Source organism: Manis pentadactyla, chromosome X (genome assembly GCF_030020395.1).
Source record: "Manis pentadactyla isolate mManPen7 chromosome X, mManPen7.hap1, whole genome shotgun sequence".
Lineage (NCBI taxonomy): Eukaryota > Metazoa > Chordata > Mammalia > Pholidota > Manidae > Manis > Manis pentadactyla.
In genome coordinates this window covers 47,385,473-47,401,208 of record NC_080038.1, presented here as the reverse complement: position 1 = coordinate 47,401,208, position 15,736 = coordinate 47,385,473, and the positions used below count along the sequence as shown (strand labels likewise).

The window sequence follows — 15,736 nt, the reverse complement described above, 5'->3', positions numbered from 1 at the left end:
TCACACCCTTTGTGTCCTATTACGACACGTGGCCTTGATTTTAGTGAATAATTTTATTACCGAGGGTCAAAGGTGGGGGTATTGGCTCAGCTCCTCCCGAGGGTATGTAGCATTATCCTCTCTGACTTATACCCTCTGTGAGCTTGTTGGGAGAGAAGGGAGCAATTACCATCCTGAGCTCAGTGGCTGCTGGTGTAGAACTGGAGGTAATATTGGGCTGTAGGTTGGTTGGTGTAGATTAACAAATTCAGGTAATTCTGCCTGTGAAAGAAGTGCAAAGGCCTCAGCTGATGGGCATTCCCTCTCTCCCTAGCCCTTGCCATCCCTCCCATCTCCCCCATGGCATTCATCCCTGCTGCCACCCCCTAGAACTCACTGGGCTTTTTGCTCCTGAGCCAGCTGCTGGTTGAAGGAGCCCAGCCCCCACTGAAATTCAGCATATAGTTCCCTCTCCTGCTCCTCTAGTTCCTTTATTGCCTGGGCCAAGTTTATGGCCTGGTTTTCCCATTTGGTATCCACTGTTGTTTGGCCTGGCGCTGTGCTTCCTTTTCCTGGCATTGTACCTCCTGGACTTGATGGTGGCTCGCTGCTCTGGACTCATGCCCTTCCAGTAACAGGGCAAGACCTGGTGGGGAGCTGCAGGATGTTGAGTTACCTGGGGGATCTCAGGAGGTTGCCTGTGATCTGGTTTCTGGATCTCCATGTGGTTGGTCTCCTGTTTACTCAGATGCTCTTGATGCTGCCACTTAGTCAGTTCAGCTGCCTGGGGTGGGGGTGGGCCCTGAATGTGAGCCTTTGGGTGCCCAACCTCAGGGAACTCTCAGTCACAGAGGAGGGGGAGACAAGGCCCTACCCATCTCTATCTCAGAGAGAGAAGAAACAGGTATTTTGAATGACCTAAGATGGAGGGAGGGGTATAATAAAATTCCCTGCCCTCTGGAAGCCTATGGACTGAGAGGCTGTGGAGGGAGGGCAGCGTTCTGTTCTCTAGTCATCCTGGGTCTGGAGGCTGTGGAGGGGCATCTTCTGGTGTAAGAGGGCCCTTAGTTCAGTGAAGGGGAAGTCCTTAGACAGATGAGGGCTGTGTTGATTCAAGAGGGGTTATAAGGGGACAGATGTGACCAAGGTTCCCCAGGACTTTGTTCAGGGGGTTGGGGAGAGCCTGACACACTGGAAGGCTCAGGCCATACCTGGGATTTGTTGGCTTTGGCCATGGCAGACATCATGGCCATGCGACAGGACTCCTCCCGCTTGGCCAACTGGGTGGCCTGCATGTCCATGGCTAGGTGCAGCTGGTCACGGAGCACATCTGTACAGAGAAATATGGCCAAGGCACTGGACTAACCTGCCCCATCCTGGTTCACTCAGCCATTTTTTCAACAAGCTTGGTGGATATGTGCATATATGTTGGGAAGGGAGTAATGTTCTAATTGTAAGGATGTGGAAGGAGCTACTCTTTGGGGCTACAGATAGCTAAAGTGGCAGCAACAAGGATTTCTCATGGGCCTAACAGAGAGATGCCTCCAATGGACCCAGGTCCCAATGCTAGGTCTGTTGCTCCTGAGCTCTGTGACCTTGGGGAAGTCCTTTCATTTATCTGAGCCTTGGTCTAAGGGCCATGTGTTAGGTTCTGAGGACACCATAGAATTAGATCCTGTCCTCAGCTCCGTGTCTGGTGAGGGAGACAGCTCAAACACAGATAATAAGATGGTAAAGGCAATGACAAGAGAGGTACACAGGGCACTGTAGAGCTTTGGGTGGTGGGTGAGAGGAAGGCTTCCAGGAGGAGGTGATCCTTGAAATACATGTTGCAAATAGGCAGGGAGAGCAAAGGGAATTTCAGACTGTGGGCACAGCATTAGCATAGGTACTGACACTTGGTTTCGATTTAGCCACACTGGCCTCATTGCTGTTTCTAGAACATGCCAGACACTCTTGCCTCAGGGATTTGTCATAGATGTTACTTGGTGCTCTCTTGCTTCCCTCAGGTCTTTGCTCAAACACCTCAGGGACACCTTCCCTGTCTCTCCTACCTAAAATTGCAACGTGCCTGCCCCAACATTTATCCCCCTTTCCTGATTAATTTTTCTACCTAGCATTTGTCACCATCTAATATACTCTACCTTTTACTTGTTTTGTCTATTGCCTGTCTCTCTCCTCCCTAGAAGGTAACTTCTGTGAGGATAGGGATTTTTCTCTTCTTTTTTTTCCACTACCATGTCCCAGCACGTACATCAGTGCTCAATAAATATTTGTCAAATGAGTGAAGGAAAAATCAAACAGTATGGTCTGTATCTTAAACTACAAATAGTCTGCTCTTGCTGGAGCATAAAATGTAAGTGGCTAGGGGGCTTTGTACTGACCAGATTAAGGGCCAGAATCTCGCCCTGAAGGTGGTAGGGAACACAGAAGGGCTTTAAGCAAAGGGGTGACATGGTTAGATTTGCCTTTTAGAAAGCTCCTTCTAGTGGCCAGTAGAAAGGACAGTCAGGCAGGTGGGAGACAATGGAGGTAGAGAAGCCAGCTTGGAGGCTATAGGTCAATTGGGAGGGCTTAAAGTGGGACAGTGATGGAAAGGATGGAGGGGAAATATATAGGTGGCTACACCAGCAGTACTTGATGGACTGCATGAGGGAATAAGGGACAGCAAAGACTGAGGGATGCTTCTTAGGGTCCTGGCTTGAATGACTGGGTGTATGATGGGCTACCACCAAAAGTAGAAAATACAGAATGAAGAGCAGGTTAGGGGGCACTGATGAATTCTGATGATGAATTCTGTTTAGGAAGCTGGGTTGGAGATGATTAGGGGGCATCTGGATATCTGATTCTGCAGGTAGAGAGTCTTCAGCACAGAGGTGGTGACATGGTGGCTGAAACCAGAGTAAGGGCTGACAGCACCTGAAGTTAACTATGCAGAGTAGGGAGAGCAGTGTGCCAGGAATAAAATCTCAACAAGGAAGGAGTAGAAGGAAGAGGAGCCCACAAAAGGCAGATGGAGAAGGAATGGTCAAAGACCTTTGAGCAAAATGGGCTGTCACAGAAGCCAAGGAAGACAGAAGTTCAAGAAGCAAGATGTGATCAGAGTCAAGTGTAGCAAGAAAGATCTAGTCAAGGAGAAAAGACTAAAAAGAGCCTGTTGTATCTGATGTCACAAAGTGAATTGGTAATTTTAGTAGAGCAATGTCAGTGAAGTTGTGTAGGGAGAAATGAGATCTCAGGAGGTTGAGGTGTGTCTGGAAAGTTAGGGAGAAAAGACATCAAGTGGAAGCAGGTGTTTCCAAAAGTATGACTAAAGAAAAACAGCCAGCTCACAGCATCTAGTGGAATCACAGGGTGGAGGGAGGCTTTTGTTTTTTTTAAGATGGGTTAGACATAAGCATGTTTACAGCCTGCACAGAAGGGGCCAGTGGAAGGGGAAATGTTGGGAACACAGAGAAAGGGAGACCTGAGGGAGCACAGCCTGGGGTGGGGCAGGGAGAAGGGTCCAGAGCAAAGGCTGAAAGCTTGGCTTTAAAGAGGCACAGGGACATGGACTTCAAAGACTGGAAGGCAGCAAGGAAGACAGGGTAGGGGTGCGTTGTTTCATTTCACTCGTCTCCTTTCCTAAAGAAAGGAAAGGATCGGCCCTATTTTTCAGATGGGGACACTGAAAGGTCCAGAGGGGAAGTAAAATACCCAAGGTCAAACAACAGGCGAGTAGTAGATTGGGATTTCAATCTAGGTCTCTTGAGGAATCAGCCCATATGCCTTCTGTTACACCACATAGACTCTCCTTCAGTGTTCTGCTGTCTCTGTTGCCTTGCTCTGCCTTCTTGTACATCTGCCTGCTACCACTGGGCAGCTGGCCCCACCATGCCACTGCTAGTACTCTGACAAAAATCAAATACTCCTCATTTCCAAGTCCAATAGACAGGTTTCTGTTCCTATCTGGACTTCTCCAGGGTATTTGACATTATTGATGACTCCCTCTCTTGAAACGCCTCCTGTGGCCTCTGAGTCCCCACTTTCTCATGGTGACAGAGAGCACAGTGGTCAAGAGCACAGGTTCTGGGAGCCAGCCTGCCTGAGTTCACTTCCCACTTTCATCACCGACTAGCTGTATGACTTGGACCAAGTTCTGTAACATCTCTGTTCTTCAGGTTCCTCTGCTGAAAATTGGTGTGATACGAGGACTTCAGTACTTGCCTCATGGAGTTGTTCCAAAGATTAAATGAGTTAATATATCATAGAAAACTCAGACAGTGTCTGGTAGACAGTAAGTGATCAATAAAGGTTAGCTATTGCCATTATTCTTATTTTTTTAATTCATTTTATTATCATTAATCTACAATTACATGAAGAACATGTTTACTAGACTCCCCCCTTCACCAAGTCCCCCCCCACAAACCCCATTACAGTCACTGTCCATCAGCGTAGTAAGATGCTGCAGACTCACTACTTGTCTTCTCTGTGTTGCACAGCCTTCCCCATGCCCCAACACATTATACATGCTAATTGTAAGACCCCTTTCTTTTTTCCTGCCCTTATCCCTCCCTTCCCATGCCTCCTGCCCAGTCCCTTTCCCTTTGGTAACTATTAGTCCATTCTTCGGTGCTGTGATTCTGCTGCTGTTTTGTTCCTTCAGTTTTTCTTTGTTCTTATACTCCACATATGACTGAAATCATTTGGTACTGTCTTTCTCCGCCTGGCTTATTTCACTGAGCATAATACCCTCTAGCTCCATCCATGTTGTTGCGAATGGTAGGATCTGTTTTTTTCTTATGGCTCCTCAATATTCCATTGTGTATATGTACCACCTCTTCTTTATCCATTCATCTACTGATGGACATTTAGGTTGCTTCCATTTCTTGGCTATTGTAAATAGTGCTGCAATAAACATAGGGGTGCACCTGTCTTTATCAAACTGGAGCGCTGCATTCTTAGGGTAAAGTCCTAGAAGTGGAATTCCTGGGTCAAATGGTATTTCTATTTTGAGCTTTTTGAGGAACCTCCATACTGCTTTCCACAATGGTTGAACGAATTGCATTCCCACCAGCAGTGTAGGAGGGTTCCCCTTTCTCCACATCCTCGCCAACATTTGTTGTCTGTCTTTTGGATGGTGGCAATCCTTACTGGTGTGAGGTGATTTCTCATTGCAGTTTTAATTTGCATTTCTCTGATGACAAGCAATGTGTAGCATCTTTTCATGTGTCTGTTGGCCATCTGAATTTCCTCCTTGGAGAACTGTCTATTCAGCTCCTCTGCCCATTTTTTAATTGGATTATTTGCTTTTTGTTTGTTGAGGTGCATGAGCTCCTTATATATTTTGGATGTCAACCCTTTATCGGATCTGTCATTTATGAATATATTCTCCCATACTGTAGGATACCTTTTTGTTCTATTGATGGTGTCCTTTGCTGTACAGAAGCTTTTCAGCTTGATATAGTCCCATTTGTTCATTTTTGCTTTTGTTTCCTTTGCCCCGGGGAGATATGTTCATGAAGAAGTCGCTCATGTTTATGTCCAAGAGATTTTTGCCTATGTTTTTTTCTAAGAGTTTTATGGTTTCATGACTTACATTCAGGTCTTTGATCCATTTCGAATTTACCTTTGTGTATGGGGTGAGACAGTGATCCAGTTCCATTCTCTTACATGTAGCTGTCCAGTTTTGCCAGCACCACCTGTTGAAGAGACTGTCATTTCCCCATTGTATGTCCATGGCTCCTTTATCATATATTAATTGACCATAAATGTTTGGGTTAATGTCTGGAGTCTCTATTCTGTTCCACTGGTCTGTGACTCTGTTCTTGTGCCAGTAACAAACTGTCTTGATTATTGTGGCTTTGTAGTAGAGCTTGAAGTTAGGGAGCGAGATCCCCCCAACTTTATTCTTCCTTCTCAGGATTGCTTTGGTTATTCAGGGTCTTTGGTGTTTCCATATGAATTTTTGAACTATTTGTTCTAGTTCGTTGAAGAATGTTGTTGGTAAATTGATAGGGATTGCATCAAATCTGTATATTGCTTTGGGCAGGATTGCCATTTTGACGTTATTATTTCTTCCTAGCCAAGAGCATGGGATGAGTTTCCATTTATTAGTGTCCTCTTTAATTTCTCTTAAGAGTGTCTTATAGTTTTCAGGGTATTGGTCTTTCACTTCCTTGGTAAGGTTTATTCCTAAGTATTTTATTCTTTTTGATGCAACTGTGAATGGAATTGTTTTCCTGGTTTCTCTTTCTATTAGTTCATTGTTAGTGTATAGGAAAGCTACAGATTTCTGTGTGTTAATTTTGTATCCTGCAACTTTACTGTATTCCGATTTCAGTTCTAGAAGTTTTGGAGTGGAGTCTTTAGGGTTTTTATGTACAATATCATGTCATCTGCAAATAGTGACAGTTTGACTTCTTCTTTACCAATCTGGATTCCTTGTATTTCTTTGTTTTGTCTAATTGCCGTGGCTAGGACCTCCAGTACTATGTTGAATAACAGTGGGGAGAGTGGGCATCCCTGTCTAGTTCCCGATCTCAGAGGAAAAGCTTTCAGCTTTTCGCTGTTCGGTATGATCTTGACTGTGGGTTTATCATATATGGCCTTTATTATGTTGAGGTACCTGCCCTCTATACCCATTTTGTTGAGAGTTTTTATGATGAATGGATGTTGAATTTTGTCGAATGCTTTTTCAATATCTATGGAGATGATCATGTGGTTTTTGTCCTTCTTTTTGTTTATGTGGTGGGTGCTGTTAATGGATTTTTGAATGTTGTACCATCCTTGCATCCCTGGGATGATTCCCACTTGGTCATGGTGTATGATCCTTTTGATGTATTTTTGAATTCGGTTTGCTAATATTTTGTTGAGTATTTTTGCATCTATGTTCATCAGGGATATTGGTCTGTAGTTTTCTTTTTTGGTGGGGTCTTTGCCTGGTTTTGGTATTAGGGTGATGTTGGCTTCATAGAATGAGCTTGGGAGTATTCCCTCCTCTTTTATTTTTTGGAAAACTTGAAGGAGAATGGGAATTATATCTTCTCTGTATGTCTGATAATATTCCGAGGTAAATCCAGCTGGCCCGGGGGTTTTGTTCTTGGGTAGTTTTTTGATTACCAGTTCAATTTCTTTGCTGGTAATTGGTTTGTTTAGATTTTTGTGTTTCTTCCTAGGTCAGTCTTGGAAGGTTGTATTTTACTAGGAAGTTGTCCATTTCTTCTAGGTTTCCCAGCTTGTTAGCATATATGTTTTCATACTACTCTCTAATAATTCTTTGTATTTCTGTTGGGTCTGTCGTGATTTTTCCTTTCTCGTTTCTGATTCTGTTGATTTGTGTTGACTCTCTTTTCCTCTTAATAAGTCTGCCTAGAGGCTTATCTATTTTGTTTATTTCCTCAAAGAACCAGCTCTTGGTTTCATTGATTTTTGCTATTGTTTTATTCTTCTTAATGTTATTTATTTATTCTCTGATCTTTATTATGTCCCTCCTTCTGCTGACTTTAGGCCTCATTTGTTCTTCTTTTTCCAATTTTGATAATTGTGATGTTAGACTATTCATTTGGGTTTGTTCTTCCTTTTTTAAATATGCCTGGATTACTATATACTTTCCTCTTAAGACTGCTTTCACTGCATCCCACAGAAGTTGGGGCTTTGTGTTGTTGTTGTCATTTATTTCCATATATTGCTGGATCTCCATTTTAATTTGGTCGTTGATCCATTGACTATTTAGGAGCATGTTCTTAAGACTCCATGTGTTTGTGAGCCTTTTTGCTTTCTTTGTATAATTTATTTCTAGTTTTATACCTTTGTGGTCTGAAAAGTTGACTGGTAGAATTTCAATGTTTTTGAATTTACTGAGGCTCTTTTTGTGGCCTAGTATGTGATCTATTCTGCAGAATGTTCCATGTACACTTGACAAGAATGTGTATCCTGTTGCTTTTGGGTGTAGAGTTCTGTAGATGTCTGTTAGGTCCATCTGTTCTATTGTGTTGTTCAGTGCCTCTGTGTCCTTTCTTATTTTCTGTCTGGTGGATCTGTCCTTTGGAGTGAGTGGTGTGTTGAAGTCTCCTAAAATGAATGCATTGCATTCTATTTCCTCCTTTAGTTCTGTTAGTATTTGTTTCACATATGCTGGTGCTCCTGTGTTGGGTGCATATATATTTATAATGGTTATATCCTCTTGTTGGACTGAGCCCTTTATCATTATGTAATGTCCTTCTTTATCTCTTGTTACTTTCTTTGTTTTGAAGTCTATTTTGTCTGATACTAGTACTGCAACACCTGCTTTTTTCTCCCTATTGTTTCCATGAAATATCGTTTTCAATCCCTTGACTTTTAGTCTGTGCATGTCTTTGGGTTTAAGGTGAGTCTCTTTTAAGCAGCATATAGATGGGTCTTGTTTTTTATCCATTAGATGACTCTATGTCTTTTGATTGGTGCATGCAGTCCATTTACATTTAGGGTGATTATCGATAGGTATGTACTTACTGCCATTTCAGGCTTTAGATTCGTGGTTACCAAAGGTTCCAGGTTACTTTCCTTACTATCTAAGAGTCTAACTTAACTCACTTAGTATGCTGTTACAAACACAATCTAAAGGTTCTTTTCTATTACTCCCCCTTTTTCTTCCTCCTTCATTTTTTAAATATTAGGTATCAAATTCTGTACTTTTTGTCTATCCCTTGATTGACTTTGAGGATAGTTAATTTAATTTTGCATTTGCTTCGTAATTAGCTGTTCTACTTTCTTTACTGTGGTTTTATTACCTCTGGTGACAGCTGTTCTACCTTAGGAACACTTCCATCTATAGCAGTCCCTCTAAAATGCACTGTAGAGGTGGTTTTTGGGAGGTAAATTCTCTCAGCTTTTGCTTATCTGGAAATTGTTTAATCCCTCCTTAAAATTTAAATGATAATCTTGCTGTATAAGGTAATCTTGGTTCCAGGCCCTTCTGCTTCATGGCATTAAATACATCATGCCACTCCTTTGTAGCCTGTAAAGTTTCTGCTGAGAAGTCTGATGTTAGCCTGATGGGCTTTCCTTTGTATGTGATCTTATTTCTCTCTCTGGCTCCTTTTAGCAGTCTGTCCTTAGCCTTGATCTTTCCCATTTTAATTACTATGTGTCTTGGTGTTGTCTTCCTTGGGTCCCTTGTGTTGGGAGATCTGTGGATCTCCATGGCCTGAGAGACTATGTCCTTCCCCAGATTGGGGAAGTTTTCAGCAACTACCTCCTCAAAGACACTTTCTATCCCTTTCTCTCTCTTCTTCTTCTTCTGGTATCCCTATAATGCGAATATTGTTCCGCTTGGATTGGTCACACAGTTCTTTCAATATTCTTTCATTCTCACAGATCCTTTTTTCTCTTTGTGCCTCAGCTTCTTTGTATTCCTCTTCTGTAGTTTCTATTTCATTTATTGTCTCCTCCACCGTATCCAACCTGCTTTTAATACCCTCCATCATGCTCTTCAATGACTGGATCTCCGACCTGAATTCATTCCTGAGTTCTTGGATGTCTTTCCGTACCTCCATTAGAATGTTGATGATTTTTATTTTGAACTCCCTTTCAGGAAGAGTCACAAGGTCCATATCATTTAAATCTTTCTCAGGAGTTGTATTAATAATTTTACTCTGGACAAGGTTCCTTTGGCATTTCATGTTTGTATATGGCGCCCTCTAGTGTCCAGAAGCTGTAGTCTGTGGAGCTGCTCAGCCCCTGAAGCAATGTGGGGGGGTTGCAGGGGAGCAGTACTGGTGCCTGGAGGGAGGCTAGAGCTATTCCCCGCCTCCCGGCTGCTGTGCCTGTCTCCACTGCCTGAGCCAGTGGGCTGGTCACACAGGTATAAGTTTTTGTCCCAGAACAGGCGGATATGGATCCCTACTTTCCACAAGTGGCCGGAATCCCAGTGTCCCCAGGAACTCTGCCTGTATTAACTTTCCAACCCGATAGTCATGCAAGTCTCATGAAAGCACCATGAAATGTAGGTTTGTGCTCCCAGTGCAGGTCTCCGGAGTTAAGTATTCAGCAGTCCCAAGCCTTCCACTCCCTCTCTGCTCCATTTCTCTTCCTCCCGCCAGTGAGCTGGGGTGGGGGAAGGGCTCGTGTCCCGTGGATCCACAGCTGTGGTATGTTACCACATTTGGTGAGGTCTGCTCTTTTCTCCAGGTGTATGCAGTCTGATGCCGTTCTCTTTCCTGTTGTTCTCTCCGGATTAGTTGCACTAATTAAATTTTCTAATTGTATCCAGTTTTAGGAGGAAGCTTCTGTCTCTCCTCTCATGCCGCCATCTTTAATCCCATTATTCTTATTTTATGCATGTTTTCCTACCTCCCTGATCCCTTCCTCAGTCTTTATCATGGGCTCCTTTTCCTCTACTCATTCATTCACTAAAGATACATTTACTGAACATCTACCATATGCCAGACACTATGTAAGTCACTGAGGTTGTAGTAGTTAATAAGACAGTCCTGGCCTTTGTCATCAGAGTGCACATTTGCTCACTGCTTCCCCAGGCTCCAGATTCTGCTCATTTGGATACAGCCTCCCCTGGGGCCACAGATCTCTCCCGCAATACCAGGCTGGCTCAGAACTTCAGGATCATATAGCTACATGGCTGCCCGTCCACCACCTCCTCTTGGCTGCAATAATCTTCTACTTCATCTCCTTGTCTCTCTTACACCTCTAACCCAACTGCCACACTGACTGAGTTATCTGTCTAAAACACAAAACATGTGACTCCAGTGCTCAAAACCCTCCCCTGGCTCCTACCTCACTCAGTAAAGCCGAAGTCCTCACCATGGCCCATAAGGCCTATCTGTTCTGGCCCCGGTCACCTCTCTGATCTCACTTGCTACCACTCTTCCCCTCACTCACTCTACATCAACTCCTCTGGCCCCATTGCTATTCCTCAACTATTCCAGACTCCCTCTTGCCCTTTGCTACTAGCCATTTCCTTCACCTGGATAGCTCTTCCCTCAGATATTTGAGCTGCTCACTCTCTCATCTTCAGAAATATATTCAAATGTTACCTCAGTGAGGTTTTCCTTGTTTAAAATTGCAACTGTATACCCCCTCCAGAAGTCCCCATATCTCCTTTTGTGCTTTATTTTTCTCCTTAGCAATTATCTTAACACCTTATATATTTCACTATTTTATCTTGTTTATTGTCTGTTCCCATTAGAGTGTGAACTCCATGACAGCAAGGATTTTTGTTTTGTTCACTGCTCCAGGCACAAAGTAGTAGCTTAATATTTGCTGAATATTGAAATGGTCTTGTTACTTCTCTACCTAAAACCCACAAAAAAGTCACAACTCCTTAGTTGGTATAGAAGGTTCTTGCCCGTTTTCTCTTCCTCCAAGCCCTCAACCCTGGGCTGCGCTGACACTAAACTGCTCATGCATCCTAAACCCCCTGACCATTCACAGTCCCGGTGCTCTTCCTCTTGCTGCCCCCTCTACCCAGAATGGCCTTTTCTTGTTCCCTCTTCCCACGTTGGCAAAATTGTACCCAACTTCCCCAAGTGGGTTCCTGACAGCTGACCTGTGCCACCCATTACCATCTCCGTTTCCTTGTGAAAACTGGCCACTCCTATATTGATGTTTCCTCCATGTCCTAGATACACCTCTAGCACAGCACCCATCGTAGTACCTAATGGTTTTAAAGCATAAATATTTGCTGATGAATGACTTGTGCATGTATCTTTTTCTTTCAGTCTAAACTGATTTTCCAGAATGCATGATTCTGTGGGCTCCTGGAGGGTAGGGCATCTGTTTACTTTGGTCTGCAATGGTTCATTCAGCATGATTTATTGAGCTCCTCACAGCATGGCAAGCACTATTCTAGGCAACTGGGATGCAGGGGTGGAAATGAGAGATGTAGCTCATCTTCAGTAAGTTGACGTTTTGGGGAAAAGACAGACATTCCACAAATACTTTCAGAATTAGTTACATCTACAACAAGTACATGTTAGAACAGGGTGTTCTAACAGGGGCGATTTGAAAGGTGAGCAGTTTGAGTAGGTAAGAGATGATTTTTGCCCTTGAAGGGCTTACTGTAATGCAAGGGGAGGATGTGGCCACAGATAGTGTCACAGTAATAATAGTAGCTACTGGTTATTGAGCAATGATGCTTGTGCTTTTCAAGCAATGTCTCACTTCATTCTAATACAAGCCCTATGTGGCATGGATTATTATCCCCCTTTTAAAGATGAGAAAAACTGAAGCACAGAGAGGAAAATTCATTTGCCCAAACCAGCTAGCAGGTGGAAGAGCTGTTAGGCCTGTCTTCACTGCACTTCCTCCAGGTAATGGAGTATCAGACTGATCGGGAACCAGTGCTCACACTGTCAGTTACTGAAGGAAGTCAGAGAGGTCAGGGTCTGTTAGGTCTAACCTTTCAGCATTGACCCTTTGGGTAACTGGCCCTCCCCACACAGTTCTGGTCTCCTGGGTGCTGCACCAGGCTGCAGACAAACCCCTGCACAACCTCAGGACCCAGCCTGAAGGGCCTGGCTGCTTACCTGCACATTTCTCATCAACTCTGGCTTGGTGTTGTTCCTGCAGCTGCTTCTCCAGGATGCACCTAAACTGCTCCTGCTGCATTCTCAGGCATGTGGCTCTGTCCAGGTCCTCCCCAGAGAAGCACTGCAGGCTGGACAGGCCACACTGGGGATTGTTGTTACCAAAACGGGCTGGAAACTCCTTCCAGAGTCTGTTTGAATCCCTAAGGTCAAATTCATGCCCGTTCTTGAGCTGCTGCTTCTGCTCCCAAAACTCCTGGAGTTTTTTGGCCAGTCGACGTATCCATTCTGCCTGTTCCTTTTCTAGCATCTGGGCTACCAGATCATACCGTGCCTGGTTGGTACCTCGGGGTGGTGGGCAGGGACATGGAGAAGGCCCCAAGGGAGGGATAGAGCCCACTCAGCATGGCCTGTACTCCCAAGGCCCATCTGGTTTATCCCACACACCCCAGGCCTTAGACTCCACTCCAAGGCAGAACTGCCCTTATGTTACCCATCTTGGCTGGCCTCTGGCCTTCAGCTTTTACCATAAGCTGCCTCCTTGCTCTGCTCTGTTGCCTCCCAAAGCTTTCGCTCTTCCACTTGGCTGTTCAGGGCTTCAACACCCACCTGATACCAAAGAAATTAGCTAAATCAGGAGAGAGGCCCAGCAGCAGGCCTTGAATGCTCTAACACAAAAGGCTCAGAATTTATCTGCTTCAAAATCCTCCTATAGATCCCCTATAGAATGTTATACTGGATAACATTCCATCATCTGAGCATGGTCTATAAGCCTCTCAATGGTCTAGCCTCTGCCTCCTTCTCAGTACCCTCTCGCCTTGTCCCACGCTCAGATCTATGCTTATAGTTCCCTGCATGTTAGGTTGTTCCAAGTGGGCAGTCTTTGCTCCAGCTGCTCCCTGTACTTGGAACACTCTTTCCTCCCCTTTTTACCCAAACTCCTATTCATCCTTCAAGACTAGCTCAGGTTTCACCTTCCTGACCCCTTATACATGTGCTACTTCCATAGAATCTAGGATCTACTGTCCACATTATATTGAAGTTTGCATTCATCAGTTGTCTCCTCCACCAGACTGAGTCCTTTAAGGGCAGAGACTGGGCCTTCGTCTGCCTTGTATCCCTATTGCTCAACCCAGGGCTTGGCACAGAGCAGGCCCTGAGGAAATGCTTGCCAACTGGATCTCAATCACACCACTCATCCCTCAGCCAGCAATTTACTTGTCAGGCACTGTGCTCTGGTTTCCAGAGCCACCACCATATGGTAGTATTAGCCTCAACACTTCCTTTATTTAGCCTCATTTTATCGAGAAGGAGCCTGGAACTCAGAGAAGTGACTCATCTGAAGCCACCTGTCTAGTAAACAGCAGACCTGGTCCGTGAGCATAGGTAGGGCATCTCTTCCAGAACACCATGCTGCATTCCACCCCTCTATCCACCCACCCAGCAATCTATGTTTTCTCAAACTATCAATATTTTCTCTTTATTTTGATTATAATTAATTTGAAACACTTCAAAATGATGCAAAAGGGAATAGGTTAGTGAAGAGTAAGTGTCCCTCCCATCTCTGTCCCTCAGCTGGGTTAATAGTTTCTTATGCAGCCTTCTAGAGTTTAGGCATATGCAATAACAAATATTCTTTAGACTTCTTTTGGCTCCATGTTGCTTGTCTCTTGAGAACCAGGACACCTGGCCAAGAGTTGATTGGAGGAGAGTCAGCTATCATCAGCTCCTTCTCCCCTACACCCCCATCCCCCTTCCTATTCCTGGGGGTGGGTGCTTTCTCCCCCTCTCCTTCCTTTCCAGCCCTAGGACCTGCTCGTATCAGGGATGGGCTGTAACAGGCACTGCTAGGTTGTTTACCAGCAACAGTGAGTGGCCCCTGGTCCTGAGAATGTCTCTGCTGCCCACTTACCCCCATGACTCGGGTCCATACATCAAAGAATGGGTTCTGTCGCTCCTTTTCTCGATTTCTTCTAGCCTCAACGGCTGCCAACTCCTTGGGATCTAGTGACAGATCTACCTTATACATCTGGAGCAAGGGTGAGGTGGAATGGCTGATGAGTGCTGACCGTCATTTTTGACTCCACTCCCACACCCATCCTTTTCTCCCCACAGTATCTCACCAGTTATTGATTTCTACTGATTTTACTTCCTGATGTATTTCATACCTGTGTCCTCCATCTCTGCTGTCACCACCTAATTCAGGCCTTAAAATCGGGTGCCAGACAATATTCCCAGGAGTCTCACTGGCCCCCATTTCTCTGGTGTTAGCCTCTCCACTTCTTTCTCTGCACTGGCTTACCAGAGTGATTTTTCTGAAAGCAAATCTGACCATGGCACATCTCAGCTTAAAACCATTAAAAGCAGCCTTAAAGCCAATGGTTCCCCAGTGTTCACAAGATACAGGTCGATCTCCTTTGCCAGATTTGTAAAGGTCTTCATGATGTGACCCCTGCTTACTCATCCAAGTCTCACAACATTCCCTTTCCAATTATGCTCTATGCAGTTTTCCCTATTTCAGTAAGTTTCTAAGAAGATGTTGAGTGCTATGGGGAAAAATATAAAGCAGGATAAGGGGAAGTGGAAACGCCAAGGAACTAGGGGAAGTGTTGCAATTTTAAATATGGAAGTTAGGGGAGGCATAACCGAGAAGGCAGTATTTGAGCAAACACTTGAAGATGTGGGAGACACCAGTGCAGGTATCTAGGAGGACAGCACTCCAAACAGGGGGAACAAATCAAAGGCTTTAAGGTGGACACAAGGGGCATGCATTCAAGGAACACTAGGGAGGCGAGTGAGTGAAAGAGAGGTAGGTAGGAAATAACATTAGAGAGATTATGGGGTGGGGTGCAGGGAGAGCATATAGGACTTTGCAGACCATTGTAAAATGCTCTGGCTTTTACTCTGAGAGAAATGGGCAGCCACTGGAAGATTTTGAACAGTGAGAGTGATATATTCTGCCTCTTGATTTTTAAACATCACTCTGGCTGCTGTACTAAGAATAGATTTGGGGGAGCAGGGGATGATGGTGACTCACACTGGGTTAATAGCAGCAGAAGTAGTCAGATTCTGGATATATTTTGAAGGCAGAGCTGACAGGAAATCCTGATGGATTAGATGTGTGGTGTGAGAGCAGTGTCAAGAATGACTTCAAGGATTTGCGATAGGGTTATCAGAGGGATTAAGTTGCTATCAACTAAACAGTTTCTGTGGGGAGAACAGTATGGGGTGGAGGAAGGATCAGATGAGTTTTG

General features: G+C 44.5%; 1 protein-coding gene across 1 annotated transcript; it reads right to left on the bottom strand.

Moving 5' to 3' along the window:
• Window positions 1–3: 3 nt before the first annotated feature.
• On the bottom strand, window positions 4–15,000 carry RIBC1 (RIB43A domain with coiled-coils 1). Its single transcript, XM_057495922.1, is given in 8 exon segments — window positions 4–261; window positions 377–524; window positions 527–571; window positions 574–763; window positions 1,191–1,309; window positions 12,483–12,827; window positions 13,010–13,091; window positions 14,395–15,000. Coding segments are annotated over 8 exon segments (1,128 nt in total). The 5' UTR covers window positions 14,512–15,000; the 3' UTR covers window positions 4–179.
• Between the last annotated feature and the right edge of the window lie 736 nt (window positions 15,001–15,736).